This window comes from Schistocerca serialis, chromosome 5 (genome assembly GCF_023864345.2).
Source record: "Schistocerca serialis cubense isolate TAMUIC-IGC-003099 chromosome 5, iqSchSeri2.2, whole genome shotgun sequence".
Lineage (NCBI taxonomy): Eukaryota > Metazoa > Arthropoda > Insecta > Orthoptera > Acrididae > Schistocerca > Schistocerca serialis.
In genome coordinates this window covers 231470246-231492822 of record NC_064642.1, presented here as the reverse complement: position 1 = coordinate 231492822, position 22577 = coordinate 231470246, and the positions used below count along the sequence as shown (strand labels likewise).

The window sequence follows — 22577 nt, the reverse complement described above, 5'->3', positions numbered from 1 at the left end:
ACCATTGTAATTTAGCAGGTAGGTTAGTGAAATAATTTGTAAATAAAAAACTGGATAGGTAAACCTCAAGTGATTAATAATTTTGCCAAAACTAAATAATAATTGTTTAAATCCAAAAAATAATATGTTTGCAAATGGTGACCTTACACTGTTCCAGAGTTAGATGAAAACAGAGATGAATAATACCGGTAATTGATGTAATGCAGTAGAGCAATAATGTATACAAAAAAACTGTGTGCAGAGTTCATTTAATAGCTCATTAGTAACAAAATTCATAAATAAACATTCAGAGTCTGACAGCACTGCTTCTCACTATTAATCACAGTATAAAACTAAAGTGCATTATCCTAAATAATCACTATTCACATACAAGTCACAATTTTAGCTGCAAGAACTCAACCAGTGAAACCACCGTTATGTATTCTGAGTCAGTGTTAAAGTTAAGTTTGAGCCAGTGCTTATCCAGAACTATTCTAAGTCCAACAAAAAATTTAAGTATGAGCTTGCACTCTGCAAAATTATTCCAAGTCCAATGATCGGCACACAGACAAAGTTAAGGTATTATACTAATGCAACTGCTTTACTGCCCCGACTGTCCTGACTGCCACCAGACACATCCAATGACACAATACTGTTTGCAAAAGATGAAAGCCTCCCTTGTCAAAACTCTGTAAGCCATTGACCGAAGACCGCTTGTGCACTGCTGCTTGCCCTTAAATATTTTCGTTGATGTCACACACTACTGAATATATGTTAAATATTGAAACACTGACCACCATTCAAAATTAAGGCTGCTTGCATATATAAGCGTAATGCTAGGATAATCGTACAATTATTATGATCATTTTGTGACCTTTTGTTACAAAAATGATACTGTATTGTTTAAGTTACTGCCAAAATTCCTAAGCCTGCTTACATCAGGTTTATAATGTGAAACAGTTTCATTAAATTACAATATTGCCAGCTTGTAGAAGGTGCATCCTTCTGCCCTTCTAGATACATGTTCATTCAAACAAATATTTTGCTATTTGCTATTGACTCTTCCATAACAATTTAATGTAATTTTTATGTATGGCCATTTATACAAATAATCATTTAAAGTATTTCTAACAGCTGACTGTAGATGGTCCTTACCTGGGATGATTAGGTGAGGAACTAGGTAACTCATGCTGCCTTTATACTGTGTGTAGCTTGTGGAGAATGTACAGCTGTGGTATATCTGCATATCTATGTTTTATAAAATCATCTGTAACTTTTGATATACAAGCAGAATTTGAAGTGTAGCCTATCATTTGATATTTCATATAAGGCCCAATGGCATTTAATCATTACTATTTTATATTGTCCAGTGCAATATTCATAATTAAAAACAGTTGTAACTCTTAAACACTTGCTATAGAATCATGGTTAAATTTTCAATGACCTCATCTCGTTGGTGCAATGTTTTTTGGTGTATTTTGTCAAATTGAGTCATTCTTGAGGTCTGTAATGAGGTTTCTGTGAAAATGCAGTATCCATCTTACATTTTGTTCACTGTAGCTGCCATCGTATTTCTACAAGTGCCTCACTCATGCCTGCATCTATCTGCCATGGAAAATCCCACACCCACCGGCCATTCTCCTTACGTGGAGCCAGCCTTGCCCAGCCACACACTATCAGTTAACCTCCCTTCTGCCAGCTCACACTGTGCAAGTGAACTACTTGTAATGTCACAAGGGGATACTGAATACGTACAAAGATGTGCAGCATGAAAGGTCACAGGTTTGTTTACTCCTGGGAGCACTGTTAAGGAGATGCTGAAGGAGACAATGTTAAGGAGTTGCTGAAAACCCTGCATTGACAGATATTTGACACTAGATGCCATTTATCCTTAGAAAGTGTACTTACAGTGTTTCAAGAAGCAGCTTTAAGTGAATAATCTAGAGATATGCTACTGCTTCCTAGATATTGCCCTGCAGGAACTACAAAGATAAGATTACATTAAATGTGCACAAAGGCAATTAAGCAATCATTCTTCCTGTCCTCCATATACAAATGAAATTGAGAGAAGCCCTAGTAAGTGGTACAAGGGGAAGTAAGCTTCTGCCATGGGTGGAATGGGAGAGGGGAGAAATCCTGCAGGGAAAAGGGGTGAGGGGAGAGGTAAAGGAGTGGACTGTTTGACATTGCTGTCTCCAAAATAATAATTTTAATGTCAGTAGAATAAGGTATTGTGTGGTTTGTAATGTATAACCCCGCAACTCATGTCAGTGATGGTGACAGAATGTTGAATTACAAAATTAAAAATCCATTTAGATACTTATCGTGATGTAAGTAAACATTGGCCCTGGTCTTTGCAACAAACTGGACATACATATATTTAACTTCAGTTTATTTGATAAATATGAAATGCAGAAACATACAGTCTCTTTGACAAATCAGTCCCCAAATAATGGGCGCCTGTGGCCTCTTCACATTTGCATTTATATTTTTGTAACAGAGATAAGTTTTTGTTATTACAATTTTAATCACAATTAACTTAACTACTTTCCAATAATTTTATAGATTTATCACATTATTAGTTGTTTAAAGTTTTCTATTGCCTTAAAAAAACACTGTTAGAAAATGGTGTTTATACTGCTAAAATTAGATTCTGTGTATATGTCTGAATCAACAATTTTATTTTAGATTTTACTTCACTAATAACTGGCTTCAAAAATAATCCACACATTTTCTTAATTGGATAAAGTATTCTTTTGGGAATGCAGGAGGAAGCCATAGGTTATCTTCAATCAGAAAGATTCCCAAAATTAGTAATAAAATGATATGTATTAAATATGAACAAGTACTCAACTTAAATGATGCTTCTCCTTGTAAAATTTCCTGTATAATTAGACATTTGAATTCATTTCAAGTCCTCTAAAATGTTAAAGTCCTGCCATTGTGTCTCTGAGAGATGCCTACACAGAGTCCAGAGATGGCCTACAGTGTGTATGGAGCTTAAGCTTGGAGACGATGGGCAAACACTGCAGCTTGTAGACTGTACACACCTTGGCGCACTGAAGACAATCATGCTCCGTACCTCAATGTTCCATTATTTAATGAGGCAATGATCAGTTGCTGTCCACACATGTGATGGCCACAGGTTGGCAGCTGCAGCCCCTGGTGGACCTCAGTATAGTTTGTACTGCCAACCGATACAGCTGCTGCACTACGAATGTTACAAGAGTGGCTTATTGATTGTGGTGTGGTACTCTCTGAAGCCGTGAGTACCATCGCCACATCTCTCCCTCCCCAAATTGATGCACCGTCATTGGAGACCTATGTTGAGGGGGGGGGGGGGGAGAAGCACTGCTGCCGGGCATAGATGAGTGGCAGAACTGTGCCGGACAGCACCCACCAGCCGACACCCCGGCATCTGTCTCGCAAGCATGAGGAAACATTCACCAGGAAATCATTTCTCAGGGTGCATGCTCAGAGGAGGTCTTTAGGGGCACCAGGAGGCGAGGCATCCCTGGTGGTTCTTGAAGGTACTTGATGACAGAGATGGTGTCAGAACTTCCAGGTGCATGGGGGTCAGGTCGTCTGGTGACAGTGAGTCCACATTCATGTGGGCTGGCAGTGGGGAAGATGGCACCACTGCCAAAGGCTGCTTGAAGGTGGCACCCTGGAGATGTGTTAGGTCAGAGGAGACACCACAAAGCCAGAGGGAGGCCCTGTGGCCCAAAGGCCAAATGTGTGGTCTGCTGAAGGTCATGATGGCAGTTGGCCAGAAACTGTGGAAGAAAGTCTTGAAGCAGAATCACCATAATCATCATAAGAGCGGGGCTTCAGTTGGTTCTGGTGCCACCAACAGATGTGACCAGAAGCTGATGTGATGTTGTAATGTGTCCGACCATGAACAGCAATGACAGTGCCTGTCTCTGAAGCATTTTGCTGATTTTATATGTGGAAGTACACTTTGTCAGACACAGTGAAGTTTGTGTGAAACTGCCGAGGAGGTGGCACAGTTCGGGGATGCAATAAGCTCAAAATAGTACCATGAGGATGGCCATGTAAGAGCTCTACTGGGGGCTTGCTATTAGACACTAGAGAGTGATAAGAACAGGGAAAGAAGAGGAGAGCGTTCACTCTGGAATGTTCTTGGTGGAGCTTCATCATCTGTGTCTTAAAAGTTCTTACAAAGTGTTTGATTTCCCCATTGCTTTGTGGTGAAAAAGGTGCCATAGTCAAGTGCTTGATTCCATTGAGGGAACAAAACTGGCAAAATTCTGCAGAAACAAATTGAATTCCATTGTCAGAAACAATCACTTTTGGTAATTGTTCTAAACAGAAAGTAGTCTCCAATGCACGAATGGTGTTCATTGATGTTGTAGCATGCATAGGGATGCAAAATGGAAATCTACTGTAGGCGTTCACTACAATCAGCCATCTCATATTCCAGAATGGTCCACAAAAGTCAATATGAATACATTCCCACAGAACACCAGGATGAGGCCTACAATATACTGTTGCAAGGCGCTGCAGAATTCTCAGAATATGTGAGACAGTGTGCAGTGATGGTTCAATCTGCTTATCGAGTTCAAATCAAATACAATGTCAATGAGTGAGATGTTTGGTTTTGACCGGACCCCAATGTCTGATGTGGAGCTGGTATAAAACAGAAGCTTGACATTCCAGAGGAACTAGGACTTGGGTATGTCTGGTTAGGTGAGTGAACCAGAATAACACCTTGCTGTATTGACAATGCCTGACATTGCGAACAGTAACCGTGAACGACAGGGTCTGTGATCTCCAGTCTGTTAGTTGGCTATCCATGTTGATTGAATTGAAAAAGTCATTTTAATAGTGGATCACATGTAGTGGCTGCTGAAGCAATGATTCACACATCGATCGTGAAGGTTTGCAATGTTTGAAGTTCAGATTGATCCAGTTGGCAGCAAGAATTTTCCAATGAATCAAAAACTGTGTCTTCACTCTCAGTCAGATGTGAAGCATTTGCGTCTTTAGAGGTGGGCCTTTAGACAATATCATAATTACAGTTGGAAAGAATCAATGCCCAATATTGAAGTTTCTGAGCTGTTCAATCCAGAATATTCTCGGATGGATGAAACAAAGAAGTCAGTGGCTTGTGGTCAGTGATTAAAGTAGATAATCTTCCATAGAGATGCTGGTGAAATTTAGAGACACCAAAGATCATGGACAGAGCCTCCTCCTCTATCTGGCTGTAATAGGTAATTCGGAGGAGCCCATTTATGTGAGAACACTGCCACTATCCCGACATTAGAAGCACCCGTTGCAAGGAGAAGTGGCTTCTCCGGATCAAAAGGCATGAGGCAAGGGTCACCGAGAAGTGCATCCTTAAGTTTTTGAAAAGCTCATTGATGTTTCCTTGCCCACTGAAAAGGAACATGCTTCCACCAAAGGCGATGAAGTAGAGTGGCAATTTGAGCCGCATTGGGATGAATTTAATGTAATAAGCAATTTCCCCACAACAGTCTGTAGTTCAGACACATTCTTCAGCACTGGTAGCTGACAAATAATGTCCAAATGCTTTTGAGCTGGGTGTATTCCTGATTTATCGGCCATATGGCCCAAATATTCTAACTCAGGAACATAACATACACATTTGTCATGATTACATTTAGGACCAGCTGAAGTTGAAACAGTAAAAACATTTCTGAGGTTGTTCAAGTGATCCTTGGGCAATATTCCTGAAACCAAAAAGTCATTCATATATGTGGCACAACATGGAACATTACACAGTAGGTGTTCTAAGTACTTTTGAAATAATGCAGGAGCAGAAGAGCTACCAAACAGTAAAAGTTGAAAACAAAAGCGGCCAATGTGAGTATTGATCACTATGAACTGTTCGGTTTCTTGATCCAGTGGTATCCAGAGGTAGGCATCCTTTAGATAAAAATTTGAGAAAGATGTGCCAGATTGAAGTTTGGCTATCAGATATTCAGGATGGGGCAGAGCAAAAGTGTCAACTATGGTCTGGGTGTTTACAGTATACTTGAAATCCACAGAAATTCTAATGTCTCCTGAGTTTTGGTTATTACAATGAGAAGTGATGCCTACTGACGTGCTGTAACAGGCTGCAAAGCACAAATGCTTCGCAAGCAACTTAGTTCTGTTGCGAATTTTTCACAACCGCATGAGTGACAGGGAGCACCCTACAAAACTTTGGACGTACATCTGGGCAGAGAGTAATATGCGCAGCATAATCTTTTGTGCACCCCAGAGAGCCATCAAATAAAATTTGAAATTCATCACACAAGGCATTAACATCAGTAAAAAATGTGTGAGAAGCCAGGTGCCGCACACTGATCTGTATTTTCAGTCCAAAGAGATCAAAAGCATCCAAACCAAAGATGTTCTGGCTTGAAGCTGCATTAAGGACACTAAATGGCACTTATCTTGTGGTGTTCTTGTAAGTAGCATTTAAGACACATATTCATAAAATGATAAGGTTAGCACCACCATAAGTTGTTGGACATGTATTTGAAAGAAGCAGTAGACTGCCAAACCATCTGTAAGTATTTCACTTTAATAATGTAAGAGGTGCACCTGTGTCTAGTTGCAACAGCACATTGTGCTGACCAATCTTCAGATAAATGAACAACTTATTTGAACTTCTAGTAGCCTTTGATCAATTCTGGACAGGTTTTGCTGTATTAGCAGTAGCAGTGTGAATTGTGTCTCATTCATCTCATGACGTACATTCGCAGTCCATTTGGTTTGCGTATAGGAGAAATGTCAAAAATTTATAATACAGTTACAATGATTTCTACATTAATAAACAATAGTACTACAATAAATAATAAGACTATAAGAATATTTTTTGGAATGTGTAACACATTGTACCCAGCTCAAATTTCCAGTTTGTCCTGCATGAATTCATCCGCTGAGTAATAACACTTCAGTGTCAGTAAGTACCTCATATAGCTTTCTTTTAAGTGAACCTAAATTCATCTGCAGCAACTTGTTCCCTTTTAATTTATTACAGATGGGTGTGGAGCATTTGAATGGACAAAATGGTTTCCCTCATATAATTCATGTCTGGTGTACAAAAACATAATAATCTCATATATGTATAAGAATGGCAGAGTTAATATTTTAAGTTTTCTAAATAATGGTTGACATGGTTCTTTGTGGCAGATGCAGGTGCAAATTTACAGTATCTGTGTCAACTTGACGTTTTGGTGGCATTAATAATATTTATATCCAGGCATTCTACTTGCGCCTACATGCTGAAGGCTTTTGCGAATGTAACTTTTGAGAGCAGATTTGCTGTATATGACCAGGTTTGCCACAGAAAAAAACGTACAGCATCTTTATGAGGACAAAGTTTACTTTAGGACAAAGCATTGTGGGCATGATTTTAATTTGTTTCCAGTAGATGCATGTAATGACTATTTATGCTTGTGCAAGTATGTTTCTGAGAACACTGTGCTTATGCTGGCTGCAGGGCTGGCCACACTTGCTGTAATCTGTTTGCTGTTGCATTTTGTCAACAGAAGCAATTGCAGGAAATGGCATGTCAGTGTTTGCTGAATCACAAGTGTTCCATGGTTTGAGAATTTGCACAATATCTGACAGGGTTGGATTCCAGTACTGAAATATTGTAGAATGGATTCTTTCATCAGGCATGTCCTGAGTAATTGTGTCATGGAGCATTTCATCAGCAAATGATTTTCCACATGAATGATCAAATTTGAAACTGATAGTAAGATCACGTAGCTCAGTATGCTGTCCCTTGTAGGTTTGCTGTGGTCGTTTGGTATATCGAAAGAATTTGAATTGAGGGACAGCAACATGAATTTTGCTGTCATAGTAATCTGTCAGAGATGTAATAATCTGCTCAAAAGTGCGCTTGCCAACCCAGCTTAGAAAAAATGATCGATGATACTCACCTTTGACACTGTAGGCCGCAAAGTGCTGCTGTATTTGCTGAACGTAGATTTTCCAGTCTTCTACCTTCTCATCACATCATCACAACTATGAAAAGGTGGCACAGTGATTTTATTGCTTTGTTCCTCTTGTCTAAGCAGCAGTGTTCGAAGAGCAGCCACGAGCTGAATCATCCGTTGTGACTGAGACAAAAATAATTCCGTACGTTCATGTGGTATCATGGTAAATAATGAATGACATAAATGTGTATGATAAATAAGGAATACTGTTAAATTAAGTTCTGCTGTCTGCCATTCTGATAAAGCAAATTGCCCACATGCACAGTAAATTATTATGCGTAAGCAGTACACTTTTTGTTTTTTCCGCTATCTGCTGGTCACTGTAGAGAAAATGGCATATCATACGGAAATTGCCAACTGTGCCATTTTGTTGGGAATGCAAGAGGGCGGCATAGGTTATCTTCAACTAGAACGATTCTCAAAATTAGTAATAAAATGATATTTATTAAATATGAAGATACTGATAAACTTAAATGATGCTCCTTCTTGTAAAATGTCCAGCACAATTAGACATTTGAAATTATTACCTCTAAAATATTGAAGTCCTGTCACTGTGCCTCTGAGTGGTGCCTACATAGAGTCCAGAGTTGGCCTATGATGCGTACGGAGCCTAAGTCTTGGAGACGATGTATGAACACTGCATCTTGTAGACTCGACAGTAATTGGAGACTGTACATGACTCGGCACACTGAAGAGAACCGTGTCCCATAGCTCAAGCCTCTGGTATTTAATAAGGCACTGACCAATCACCATCCGCATGTGTGATGCACATGGACTGGCAGCTGCAGCCACTGACGAACCTCGGTATAGTTCGTACTGCCAACGCATATGGCTGCTGCGCTATAAGTGTTACAACTGCGGCTTATCAGTTGTGGTGCGGCACTCTCAGCAGTTGTGAGTACCATCACCACATATTCAATCAAGTAATAATCCCTTCATAAATATTTTGAACATTTACATTCTGCTGAACACTGAAGTATCTGGTACCTTTGTATTTTTACCTTCTTATATCATTAACTTGTTCTTGAAGAAGAATTTCAAAATAAAACAAACACCTCTTACTTACATCAAAAAATGTTATCTCATTACCCAACAGCACATTAAAATATGAAATTAACGAAAAGACAAACTTTTGATCATGAAATATCTAGCAATTGTATACTTCACTATTCGAAGGTGTCAAACAGTTCAATAATGCCTAGCTGAGTCAGTTATTTTCAACTGTTACTGGGATATAGAACAGAGAAAGAGAGAGAATTTGGAAAAGGGATCAAGAGTGAAAAAGGGTGTAGGGGGAAGATCGAGGTCAGGAGGTTTGTGGAAGCAAAGGATGTTTTACATGTACTGCAAGCCCACCCACACTGATTTATACTTGCAGGCGTCCAGCTACCAACATCCTCCACCAAAAAATGAGTATCTCTAGAATTTTGGTTCACAGTGCCAATGTAATGTGTAACTTCCTGGCAGATTAAAACTGTGTGCTGGACCGAGACTCGAACTCGGGACCTTTGCCTTTCGCGGGCAAGTGCTCTACCGACTGAGCTACCCAAGCACGAATCACGCCCCGTCCTCACAGCTTTACTTCAGCCAGTACCTCGTCTCCTACCTTCCAAACTTTACAGAAGCTCTCCTGCGAACCTAGCAAAACTAGCACTCCTGAAAGAAAGGATATTGCGGAGACACGGCTTAGCCACAGCCTGGGGGATGTTTCTAGAATGAAATTTTCACTCTACAGCGGAGTGTGCGCTGATATGAAACTTCCTGGCAGATTAAAACTGTGTACCGGACCGAGACTCGAACTCGGGACCTTTGCCTTTCGCGGGCAAGTGCTCTACCGACTGAGCTACCCAAGCACGAATCACGCCCCGTCCTCACAGCTTTACTTCTGCCAGTACCTCGTCTCCTACCTTGCCCGCGAAAGGCAAAGGTCCCGAGTTCGAGTCTCGGTCCGGCACACAGTTTTAATCTGCCAGGAAGTTTCATATCAGCGCACACTCCGCTGTAGAGTGAAAATTTCATTCTAGAAATGTAATGTGTGCCTACAGGATGTGCATCTTGATATTTTTGAAGTGCAATGATTGTTCCATAAAATTTTGGGCATGCAGCCGGGTCATATGGCTCACTCTGAAGATGGCTGGATGGTATACAGCCAAAATATCAGAAAACGAAGTGAAACTTAGGCAGCCCGAAATTTTACTGGACAGCCTACAGGATGCCAACGACCCGTATACAAGACGACGGATGATCACAGTGTCAGATTAAGAGGAGATCTGGAAGGATGTTGCACACGTCAGAGAAAAAAAATACAAAATATTTATCTCCAAAGAACTGATATGCTGATGTTCCATCCAGTGATCCTAATTGCAATGGTCCTGAAGGAGATAGAAACATTTAAAAAATTTATACTTTTTTCTCATTCACACATTTAAAAAAATCTTACCCCAGACCTTTAAATGTATACATATTATTGTAGTCAAGTATTGTCTAAACAAAAATAATTTTGGCGGAAAAGAAGAAATTTCTGTAGTAAATATGCATACAGCTTACATATCATGTCTTCAGTGAGCTGTATTCTGGAAAAAAAGACAGTAAAAACTGTTACATTATTCATTTGTATGTTATGTTGTTTCTTTATACAGGTTTCTTGCTATTGTTTATTTCACTTTGAAAATAGTAGTAAATCCCAACAGACTTATGATAACAAAACTGAAACATTTTCCATCCATCTTACCTTAATTCTTCATTAAAGCCTGCCTTCTTTTACTAAAAAAGCTCACGCAGAACTCACCACGTAGAAGCACTGTCCACAACTTCAACACCAAAATAGAAATGACTAAAACATAGAATACACTAGACTCAGAAAATGTCAAAACAGCTTTAAATACATTGACATGACACTGTAAATTTACCGCTCTTTGTGGGAGACTTGCCCTATAAGGAAACTGAAAGACATTTGCAAAACTTGTTAATTGGCAAATATATGTATGAAATAGAAGAATTTTAGTAGGTATATCAGAGGGCATAATGTGGAAGTACTTGAAGTTTTTTTTAATTAATTGATGTACACATTAAATGTATATATACTGTCTGCCAAAACAAGTGAAGCACCCAGAAGGGAAGGAGGAAACAAAATGAAACTTCACTGGTCAAGTGGGAATGTGACAATATTTCAGTGATCGAGGGAAATTTACAAAGAACTTAGCGGTTCAAGCCCATTTATCAGTATGACATTGCACTCCTTCTGGCCCAGATGGATGCAGTGATTCAATTGGGAATGGCATCATAAAGCCATTATGTTATTCCCTGAGGCAAGATGGCTCACAACTTTTGTAACTGGTCCTTAATACTAGGGTGCTTTGAAAAGTTCTCGGAATGGAATAGAAAGAAAGTACTTGCATCACTGAAAATTTTTTTATTTTTCAATGTAGTCTCCCTGTAGATTAATGCATTTGGTCCAACAATGTTGCAATGCTTTGACCTCATCTCGAAAATGGGTTTCCTCCAGGCCTGCAAAATAGTTATCAACTCCAGCTATCAATTCTTCATTTGAAGTGAATACTTCGTCCACCAAGAAAAATTTTCAGTTTTGGGAAGAGATGGAAGTCTGACGGTGTCATATCAGGTGAATAAGGCAGGCGTGGCACCAATTCATATCTTAGTTCTTGTAATTTTGCCATGGCAATGGTACATGTGTGTGGGCGTGCATTGCCCTGATGGAAGGTGACTTTCTTCCTTGCTAAACCTGGCCTTTTTTCACATATCTTGTGTTGCAATTTGTCCAGGTAGTTAGCATAGTATTCTCCAGTAATTGTTTGCCCAGTAGGGAGATAATCTACAAACAGAATCTCCTTCGCATCTCAGAAGACTGATGCCATTGCCTGCCACTACCTTTCCTGCCAAAGGAATTGTCTTTGCTTTCTTTGGTGGTGGAGAATCATATGTTTCCACGGCTTTGACTGTTGTTTTGTTTCTGGCGTATTGTAGCACACCCAAATTTCATCTGTGGTCACAAACTGGCGCAAAAAATCTTGTTCGTTTCTCCTAAAATGCGCCAAACATTGTTCTGGTATGTCCATTCTCATGCATGTTTGATCCGGTGTCAAGAGTTCTGGCACCCATATTTCAGATAATTTTTTCATTTCTAATTCTTCAGTTCAAATGTGTTATAGTCTTTCAGATGACATCTGACAAGCATGAGCAATTTCATGCACTTTCAATCGGCGATCCTCCATGACCATTTTTTTACCGTTGCAATGATTTCTGGAGTAATGACACAGCTTGGCCAACCATGCGCGGATCGTCACCTAAGCTCTCCCGACCAAATTTAAATTCATTTGTCCACTTGGCAACAGTTGAATATGAGGGAGCAGAGTCGCCCAGTGTATTCTGGAAATTGGCATGAATGTCCTTTGCTTTCATACCTTTCTTCACGAGGTACTTAATCACTGCTCGAATCTTGATTTTTTTCTATCTTCTCAAATCACTATGCAGGAACAACAACAGAGTCATGTCATCACCACAGCTCTCTTCCAAGAGCACTGACATGGTACATCTTTACAGGCAACAGTCCAATGAACTTCATGTGAACAACGCATTGCCCTAGTGCTGACCTCTTGTGGTGATTCTGAGAACTTTTCAAACCACCCTCGTATCACAGATACAGGCACCGGGATGAAGTTGATGTCCAAACTGGTCACACACATGTTGCATCAGGGACACATCTGGGGATCTTGGTGGCCACGGCAGCGCCTCATCATCATGCTGACAGTTCTTAGACATATGTACCATCTATGGAAGCATTATCCTATTGAAAAATGGCACCACAATACTGTCATATGAGAGGTGGCATGTGAGGATACAGGAGGACTGTGATGTACTGTTGTGCCACCAGTGTTCCCGTGACCACTACCAGTCGTGAACTGAATTCATACCGATAGCACCAATAGTGGTGCTGATGTGCCTCTCCATAACATTGGAAGAATGGGATCTCTTCCCAGGTCATCATCATACTCATTGACAATGGTCATCCAGGGTAGTGCAGAACTGCAATTCATTGCTGAACACAACTTTCTGTGCTGTGTTAATGGCTGCCTATGCATAGGGTGGCAGTTCCCTAGTCTGGCTGCTGTTAATCTGTGACCCATGACGTAGGCTGACACACAAAGTTGCAGCAGTCCATTATTTGTTCTCATATGGCAGTTGCAGATGTGAAGGGGCTACAATATACTTGGTGCACAAAACAGGCAATTCTCCCTTGTGGTAATCAAGTGCGGTTGAAAAGAAATTGTTGACCACTACGCCTGCCCTTACATTCCTGCACAGTCCAACATTGGGCCACTGGCCTCACAAATCTGGATATCACATGATTCGACCAGATAACCAAATTAGTACCCACAACAAGGCCCTTTTCAAAGTTTGTCAGGTGCTGATAATGCTGCCCCACACAAGTACACCGCACCTCCACCTCTTTCACAGTGATCATTCAACATTTGAAGCTGTTCTTGCCCCATATATACCCTGCCTGGCCTGATCACAATGCTAAACACAAACATCACTAATGCAATATGGGGCTGTGAAATGTGAGCTACCTGAAAACCCTTATTCTGCTTTCAGTGCCTCACTGAAGAAAGTTCATAGATTTGCTGTAAAATTAAGGTTACAGAAAATAGTCCAAAAGCTTTCATCACACAACTTTTAATTAATGTGACCATTCTCAAATTTATTGTCACTACAGACAACACAATGACCAGTTCCAGTTCTCACATAATAAATTGTTCACTGGCAGGTACTTCCACAATTCCACAAAATAAGTATTACAGTGGCAGAAATGGTGCCCTTTCGTATCTGAGTTCTGAGAGATAGAAATTCATAAGTTGGTGTCAAATTACACAGCTAGTGGATGCAGTTAGTTCCATGATGGTTAATAATAATGCACAGAAATGTAGATAGTTGTCGCCAAGCAGTTAACATAATAAAAGCAGATGGTAAGCTTGAAGTATTGCATTTTCGATGTTTAGGCACAAACTCAACTTTTTCCACAGAGCTTTTACTAAGATACAACTGAAGATTTTGGGGTGGGGTTGCGTTATAAAGACTGAGGTGTGAACATTTCAGTATTTTGGGAACTACATAATGGTTTGAAAAACTTATAGATTAGATTTTAGAATTTGACTGAGCTTTATGTTTGAGTAATAATTTGGTTTACAAAATATGTTGTCTGTTAATAAAATGTAGAAGTTCATGCAAATATTTTGTATTTCCGTTTCAATGAGAACTGTTTAATGACAAATAAAGAAATTCCAGTGTTCTCTGCTCTAGTACATGGTGATATCATTTGTAAATACACTGCACACAAAAAAGTGTGATATTTTTGAAGCCACATAATCATCTCCCTCTGCAATGCGTAAGTTCGAAATTTGGCTCAAAGGTGCCTACAACCTTCCTCCATAATGGTGCAAAAGCATGGCGCCCTGCAACACCACTCTTAGATTCAACAATGGTTCAAATGGCAAGGTGTTGACACTTGAAAAAAGGGCCAGAGCTCAGAAGTTCATATGAGGTGTAAGGTGGGTTAATGATGTCACATTGGCAAAAACATCACCAGATTACTGTCCAGTGCTATCATGGAGATGTCACACTACGGAAAGGGCATCACAACCCCCTCTTACCCACATTTCACCCCTTCTTTTGACACCTCTGCGATGGAGGTCAGAAGCGTGACACATGCTGTTGACATCACACAGTTCTGTTATGGGTGGCTGAGGAAAACATTTCAGACACATGACATGAGAAGCACTTAAGGGGTGGCATAAAGGGCATCAGCGAACCCAAGCCTTCCCTTGGGGCATTGATTCCCACACATATCATGGTCGAAAATGACAGTTCACAGTGTGATGAGCAACAGGAAGACATTCTTGACAACATTCGACACTACTGTCACCCTTTAGGTGATTCAACCCTGCTGTAAGGACATTATTGGGCTGCAACCCCATTGCACATTATCTTACTCCTGTGGAGTGGAGTGTGATGACAACGTTTGCTCTGGTATATAAGATGGAACTACTTGGGACTGTTCAAAACCATTTGATGAAATTTGACTGTGATCTGAAGCAGTGAAGGAGGTTTATGCTTGCTGATCCATCCTGATTGCAACCTCCTGTAGCGTGATCATGGAACTGTGCAACATTGACATGTGTATAAACAAAAAAGCAAAAAGTCCCTCTAAGATTCTTCAGTTTAGCAAAACCTTGAATGCCATATTAAAAATGTACCTGTCAGAGACTTCAGTGCTCATTGAGCTGATTGGTTCCTCGCAGCTGCTTTAGCAACTGAGGGTAGGCAACCCCTTCAACACTCCTTAGATGGGGTTCGCCTCCCCTTAGGCACTAGAGCAGTCACAAGGTACCACTCAGCTCACTCGGTGTCAGGCTCTCCGACAACTACATTTTTAAGGAAGGGGTACACCCTGAGGGCTTTCTTCATCAATTGTGAACAGTGACATGTCTGAAATGTTTTCCCCAGCCACCCTTAAGAAAACTGCGATTTCAACGTTAGGTGTCACAGTTCCGACCTCCCCCTCCAGAGGGGGTGTGACGACCTTCCATGATGTGACACATCCACAATGGAATTGGGAAAAATTTTGGTGAAATGTGGTGCCAATGTGATATAATTAACCCACCTTACAACTCTCATGAATGGTCTGAGTTGTGGTCCTTTTCTCACACATGTTGACACCCTGCTGTTTGAAGTATTTCCAAATCTGAGGGTGATATTGTAGGGAACCATGCTTTTGCACCATTACAGAGGAAGATTGTAGGCACCTTTGAACCAAATTTCAAACTTATGTGTCACAGTTGGAGACAATTACTAGGTTTCGAAAAAGTAATACTATTTTTCTTATCAGCGTGGAATATTGGTGCCGCTTTGCAAGTAGTTGTCCTCTGAAATTTATTATTAATCTTGATCCCATCAAAAAGAAAAAAATACCAAAGAAAAAAATTTTTGCCACAGGTGTAAAGCAAAAGCTGGGCAGCTGTTGTTGGTGCATGGGGCCAGTGGTGCTGTGGGTGTGGCAGCTGTGCAGCTGGCAAAGTCTCTCGGTGAGTGGCAGATGCATCTAAGCTGCTAAGCTAAGAGCAATCTTTGTTTCTAGAATTCTTGATGCAGAGTAATACTTTATTGCCCAGTGGTTACAGTTATGTAGTTACTTATTTGAAGACGAGGAAAGATCTTCATGGACTGAGAGGGGGGGAGGTGGACATAAAAGAGAGTTGGTGTTTGGTAGCAGATTTGGAAGAAAAAACAAAAAAGGAAAGAAAAGAAAGGGGGGTTTCACATTGCTACTTTACTATTTTACTTCCTAGCACCACTCACTGACTCTCCTCTTTGAAATGCTTGCCTATCTTTCTAATTCAATCACCCTAAAAGTTCTGTATTGCCTAATAAATACTCTTCCTTTCCAGTAATGGTGACCATTTTTGCATTAAGGTTCTGACGTACTTTTATTCTCACATCAGTCACTCAGAAACTGATATGATATTGAAAAAGTAAATTTAAAATTCATTAATATTCTTCTTACAGGAAAATAACTTCACATGCTGAAGTTTAGGCAGAATAATTTGGCTACATGGCGTCTACCTGAAAGTTGCCTAAAATGAAGTGACACAAGCATGCCAGTTTTTTTCTGCACTCCTTTCCCAGTTCTCTACTGTGAAAAATGCACTTACAAAATGAAGTTTGAGGAGAAGCTCTCATCATAAAAAAACATACACCCACACTCAAATTATTATAAATCACTGTTAAGTGTATGGCAGAGCGTTCTTCCATTTGTTAGAATTATTTCTTTCTGTTCTAATCACCCATGGTGCATGAGAGCAGCGACTGCTTAAATATTTCTGTGCATTATGTAATTAGTCAAACCTTTTCTTTGTGGTTTCTGTGGGAGTGATACATGATGGGTTGTTACACATTGTAGATATTTTTTTAAATTAACATTTATTCCTGATATTTTTCATCATAGTTTATGTCTATCTTTAAGTGTCTGCCAATTCAGGTTATTCAGCATTTCACTGATACTCTTCCATGAGTCAAACAAACCTGTGACCGTTTGTGCTGTCCATCTTTGTATACGTTCAGTATCCCCTATTAGTCCTTTTTGGTATGGGTTCCACACATTTAAGCAACATTCCAGTATGTATTGTGTGAATGTTTCGTAATCACTCTCCTTTGTTGTCTAACTGCAATTTCCCAGTATCTAACTAATTGACCAAACTCTGCCACCTGCTGTACCCACTACTGAGGCTATGTGATCATTTCACTTCATATCCACACAAATTATTATATAAAAGTATTTGTATAAGTTCACTAATTCCAGATATGACTCACGGATATTATAGTTCAGGTATGCTATCGTTTTGCATTTTGGGAAGTGCACAATTTTGCATTTCTGAACAATTAAAGAAAGTTGCCAATCTTTGCACCACTTTGAAATTTTATCAAGATCTAACAGGCTATTTGTGCAGTTGTTTTCAGATAGTATTTTATTATGGATAACTGCACATCTGCAATAAGTCTGAAATTGATATTAATAAATGTCTGTCAGATCATTAATATACAACATGAACTGAAAGGGCCTTAGCACAGCTTTCTGGGCTGTGTGTGAAGTTATTTGTGTATCTAGTAATGACTCTTTCTTGGAGAAAAAGTTGCTACCTCCCGACCAAGAAATCCTTAATCCAGTCACAAATTTCATTTGATATCTTATTTGATCAAACATCCATTAATAAGTGTTGCTGTGGCACTGAATCGAATGGTTTTTGGAAGTCATGAAGTATTGCATCTACCTGATTACCTCAATCCATGCCTTTCAGAATGTCATGTGATAAAAGTGTGAGTTGGGTTCTACTGACCAATGCTTTTAGAAGCCATAAACACAAGAGAAGTGATGATTAATGAGAATATAAACATATGCAATCTGCCATGTTATTGCCAACAAAATGCATATGATATCACGAGATAAAAATTAAAATAAAATACTATGTCTAATGGAAACAAAATTTAAATAAAGTCTGCAATTCATTCAAAATAGGATACCGTCACTGTCAATATATATAGTAACACATTGAGCATATCAGTACAGGTGCAGAGTTGGGTGTAGTGGAAGTCATAAAGGCTGTTGGGGAAGATTTGAATCATCATCCTGTGATTCTTTGATCAATTATTCAGTGATGGGAATTGTCTTCCTTCACAATTGTCTGTGCTTTGCAACCAATTTCAGCAATTATCTCTGCTCCTTATGTTGCCTACATTGTAGATGTGCCTAAATTTGAGCATATGTCACTGGTACCTGAAATTACATGCACTACTGGAATTGTGACATCTCACTAAGTCTAGTTTGCTTTCTTTTGTCTCTTCCCTTCAACAAAAATTTTAGAGCCAGTTCCATGGATTTGATATGTTTCCTTTCCTCACTTTTCTTGCAGTGTATAACTTTCTTAGAGCCATCTGCAACACTTGATAAAAGTGTTAACCGAAAATGTTAGTTTATTTTTCTGATACAGGTGGATCTTGTTTTTTCTTCAGTTTCCAAATATTTAATAGTGTAGTCAAGAGACACTGCTTTATCCATTTCTTCTCCAAATACAAAATTACTTTTCCTTGAACATTATTGGGAAAGATTCCCATGCTTTGTGTCATAATTACAGCCTTCTTTTTCGTCTAGTGACCCTGGATTCTCATCTAATTCCAACACTGACTGAGAGTTTATTTCTAAAAGCTCATTAGATTTCATTGCCAAATCATCAGTAGTAATTGACTGTGCCACAAAATTACTCCAGCCAGCCTCTTCTTTTCAGTTTCATTCTTTGAGTTTGGTGGGTTTCTCTCTTTTTCTGTGTTCAAATAGTTAATATAATGGGTGCTGAAAAAGTTTCCATTTGAGGATGTTGCTGGAGCATATATACAACATAATGTGACTCTAATGTGGGTATATAAGCGCTGACATGTAGGTAAGGGATTCGTATGTCATTCATGTCTTTCCGGCGTGAGCGCAGTAAAAGGGGAAATGTGAACTATGGTGACATTATTACCACATGTGCTTAGAAAGGACCAATGTGCTGTTATTCTTTTGTTGGCTGCTGAAGGACAAAACCTGGTAGACTTACATCAGACAGTGGAGAACATGTATGGGTCTGTTGAAAACCACAGTTTTGGAAAGGAGTGGCAAGTTCCATGCTACTTGCAATTTGGAATGCCAGCCTCATCGATTACACCAACTCAAGAGGAAGATACTCAAACACTCGCCCTATAGTCCATGCAGTTATCACCCCCTCTCTCTCTTAAAAAAGCTCTTGAGGTGTCGAGGTTCCCTGTTGGACAAAGATGTGCAGCAGGCAGTTATGGATTTCTTCACACAGCAGTAAACGGTGTTTTAACAAATGTGTTTCTTCAACTTGGTGCATTGGTGGGATGATTGCCTCAATGCTCATGGTGAGTGTACCTGATTGATATGCTGATTCTGGACTGTATGGCTTACAAATGCAAGTTTCTTCATCTCGCCTTTCATTACAGTCAAGAGAGAGGGTTTCATCCACTTTTTGTATTGATAAAACACTATCCTTTTTCATATTACTCTGGGACAGATCATCATTCATGTCATACTCATGACCACTTTTCTCCTGTAGTGGTGTTAAATTTCCATCTTCTTGTTCATCCATTTTCAGTCCTACTTGTTCCCTATGTATCCATTGGTATGCTCCCTGCCCTAACTGCTTGGTTATAACTCCAAATCACTTTTATCTTTCTTTCTCCTGTTCCTACATCTCTAAAGCTCGCATTCTTTCTTTACCCTCTTCTCATCTCTGTTGCTTTCCTTTTTGGCCTACATCTGTGTCCTCCTAGCTCCTTTCTCTTTACAAAATTGTTAAGGCTTTCATGGCCACTTGTTGACAAATTGCCTGTTGGGTTCTGTCTCGGTTTCTTTGGCCGACATTCGTCTGATGATTTCTCTGATGTTTCACCAGCACGAGTGGCTGGCACTGTCTGAGTTTCACCCTCCATTGCTGGTGGTGGACTGGAGACAAGCTTGTGGCCGCAGACTATATGTACTTGGTACGCCAACATCCTTTCCTCTTGCTACCAGCAACAGTTATTTGCTGCAGCACGGGAAGCCAAGATCCATTTACCTTGAGGCTTTTTTCTTTCTTGTTGTAGCTATTCTCATGTTTGCATATTTCTACAGCTTCTCAGAACAAATGGGTGTGATAGCTCTTCTCTACAGCCAGAACTTCTGGCTCGGTGAATTTTACGTGGTTGGTCTCACACAGTGCATACTCTGCCATGGCCAATTTCTCCACCTGCCCCAATCTGCAATGATGCTTATGTTCTGTGATCCTGTTGTTGATTGATTGTCCAGTCATTCCAACATAAACTTTTCCACATGCGCATGTTATGAGATATATTCCCAACATTGCAAGTGGGTCCCTTTTATCCTTTGTCGACCTGAGACACTCTTTGATCTTCTATGTCAGTTTGTAAATAGTCTTTATGCCATGTTTGTGCAACATGTGGCTGAGTCTGTCCATCACTCTGGGAACGTATGGCAGAAAGGTCGTACCCAACATTTCCTTTTCTGATGTGTCACTTCACTGAGTGTTTGATTCTGTTATACTTCTAATATAACTTGTGGGGTACCCATTGCTTCTCAGAACACTTTCCAGCCAATGCATTTAGCATCTGAGGTGCCACAGCAAGATGAATATGTGAGCCACAGCACCTCAGAGAAACAGCTAAAGAGAAACAGGTGACATCTTCACTAAATGAGTAACCACATGCAGTGATTGCTCGAAACAGTGCATCACTAAGCCGTAGGACGTATCTTGCCGACCCTTCTCCATTGTGTAGCCAAGGGTCAATGCCTCTAGCTGGCGAAGAAGAAATTCTGCATGGTGTTTCCAATTTTGGCAGGCTCACCAAGTGAAACTTTCCTTCTCATCAAGTGAATCTATATACTCTTAGAGCCACATGATACGTGAGACAAATCACACTTCATGTGGCTCCTCAGACTTGCTCCAGAATGTTTGTTGGCAGGTCCACATTATTTCTATACACTGTTACACATATACTATCCTGCTGTTTGACCCATAAAACAAGGTTAAAATAGTCAGTAATAAGTGTTCTCTAGCAGTTCAACTACTTTCAAAAGACTCTCAGCTCTGACCATTGGGTTTGAGAATGACTACCACAAACAGTCACTACATCATCTTTAACTGGTTTATAATATCTCCTCCATAAATGAAACAAGAGAACAATATGTAAAGTCCATAAGACTAAGGACATGCACAGAAAGGCCAAATGGAATTTATTTTCTTCTAAAACAGTTCACCAATTCTGTTGTTCCCAACACTACTTCCAGCTAGGTGATGTATCCACATTCTGACATGAAACCTCTGTTCACTGAGCAACTGCTTGTTCATTAAGTTGCACCATTTCTAACAGACACTGGAAAACAACTGAGCCCTTCACACCCATGCCCAGAAAATGTACTTGACAACTCTTTCAGTTTTTCATAGTAGAAGAACAACTTTATTAATCAGTGAGGATTACTTTCTCCTGGCATCATATGCACAACACTTTAAAACCTCAGCTCCAACCCACAAGGCCCATGACTCCTGACCTACCATTGTGAGGGAGGGATACTGGCCAACTCTTTGATTTTGAGAGCTATCAAAACTGCTCCACAGATTATTTTAACCTTCAGACCTCTTGGACAATCAGCCTTCAGAGCAAAATGTAGGTACTGAAAGATGGGGAAATATCAGACATGAGTAAATTCGGATGGGAACAGTATGTTTCTCATCTTCTGTTGGTATCACTGAATGTAAGCTTTTGTTTCATGCACGCATTTTGCTGCTTGCAACTTAAGTAATGTCAAGCAGATATGAACATACATTATTGCACTTTGAAGTTGAGACGTAAGTGTTTCATAGTTTTCAGTTGAGAGTAAATTATTGTTAGTTATCTGTATGCAAATACTTTCATCGTTACACTAGAAGAGAAAAAAAAGTTACACTTAATTTCCTTATAATTTACTTATTTAAATGCTAACAAGCAAATGTGCATGTAGTTTGTCCACATATCTCAGTCGCACTAATGTCTAGTAAAATATTGATGGATATCTACATACGTTGGGGGGATATTGGACATTGGCACAGATGTATAGAAGGAGAATTGGTACTCTTCCAAGGTGCAGTTATGTCAAAAATCTTGAAAAGGTGTCTGCTGCTATAAGATCAGGAAAACTATTGTACGGAAGGACATCAAGCAGGTTTAAATTTAACAAATTACATTGAATGTTAGGGAATAGACATGATTGCAAGTAAACAGCTAAATAGGCAGTTTGTCAGCATCCTTACAGAAGTGGGTGCAAAAGCAGTGGAAATCAGATTTCTGCTTCCACATCAAGGCAGCATATCTGTGTTTATTTTTCCTGGGATTCCAGATGATGAGCACAGTAGTCGAACTCCAAATGTCAGAGTGTTGCCAACTCATAGAGCAGAAATGGGGGAGTTTTTATACTCTGGGAACATATTGTGGATTTATGATTTGCCCTATGGCATGATTGTC

The 22577-nt window shown here is 39.8% G+C and overlaps 1 protein-coding gene across 2 annotated transcripts in view; it reads left to right on the top strand.

The window, feature by feature from the left end:
• The window catches only part of LOC126480758 (quinone oxidoreductase-like), a 90789-nt gene that overhangs the window by 23173 nt on the left and 45039 nt on the right, over window positions 1-22577 (top strand). For both annotated transcript variants that reach the window (XM_050104046.1, XM_050104045.1), the window contains exon 3: window positions 15966-16054. In XM_050104046.1, coding sequence (XP_049960003.1) covers window positions 15966-16054 — 89 coding nt within the window. The remainder of the gene's footprint in view (window positions 1-15965; window positions 16055-22577) is intronic.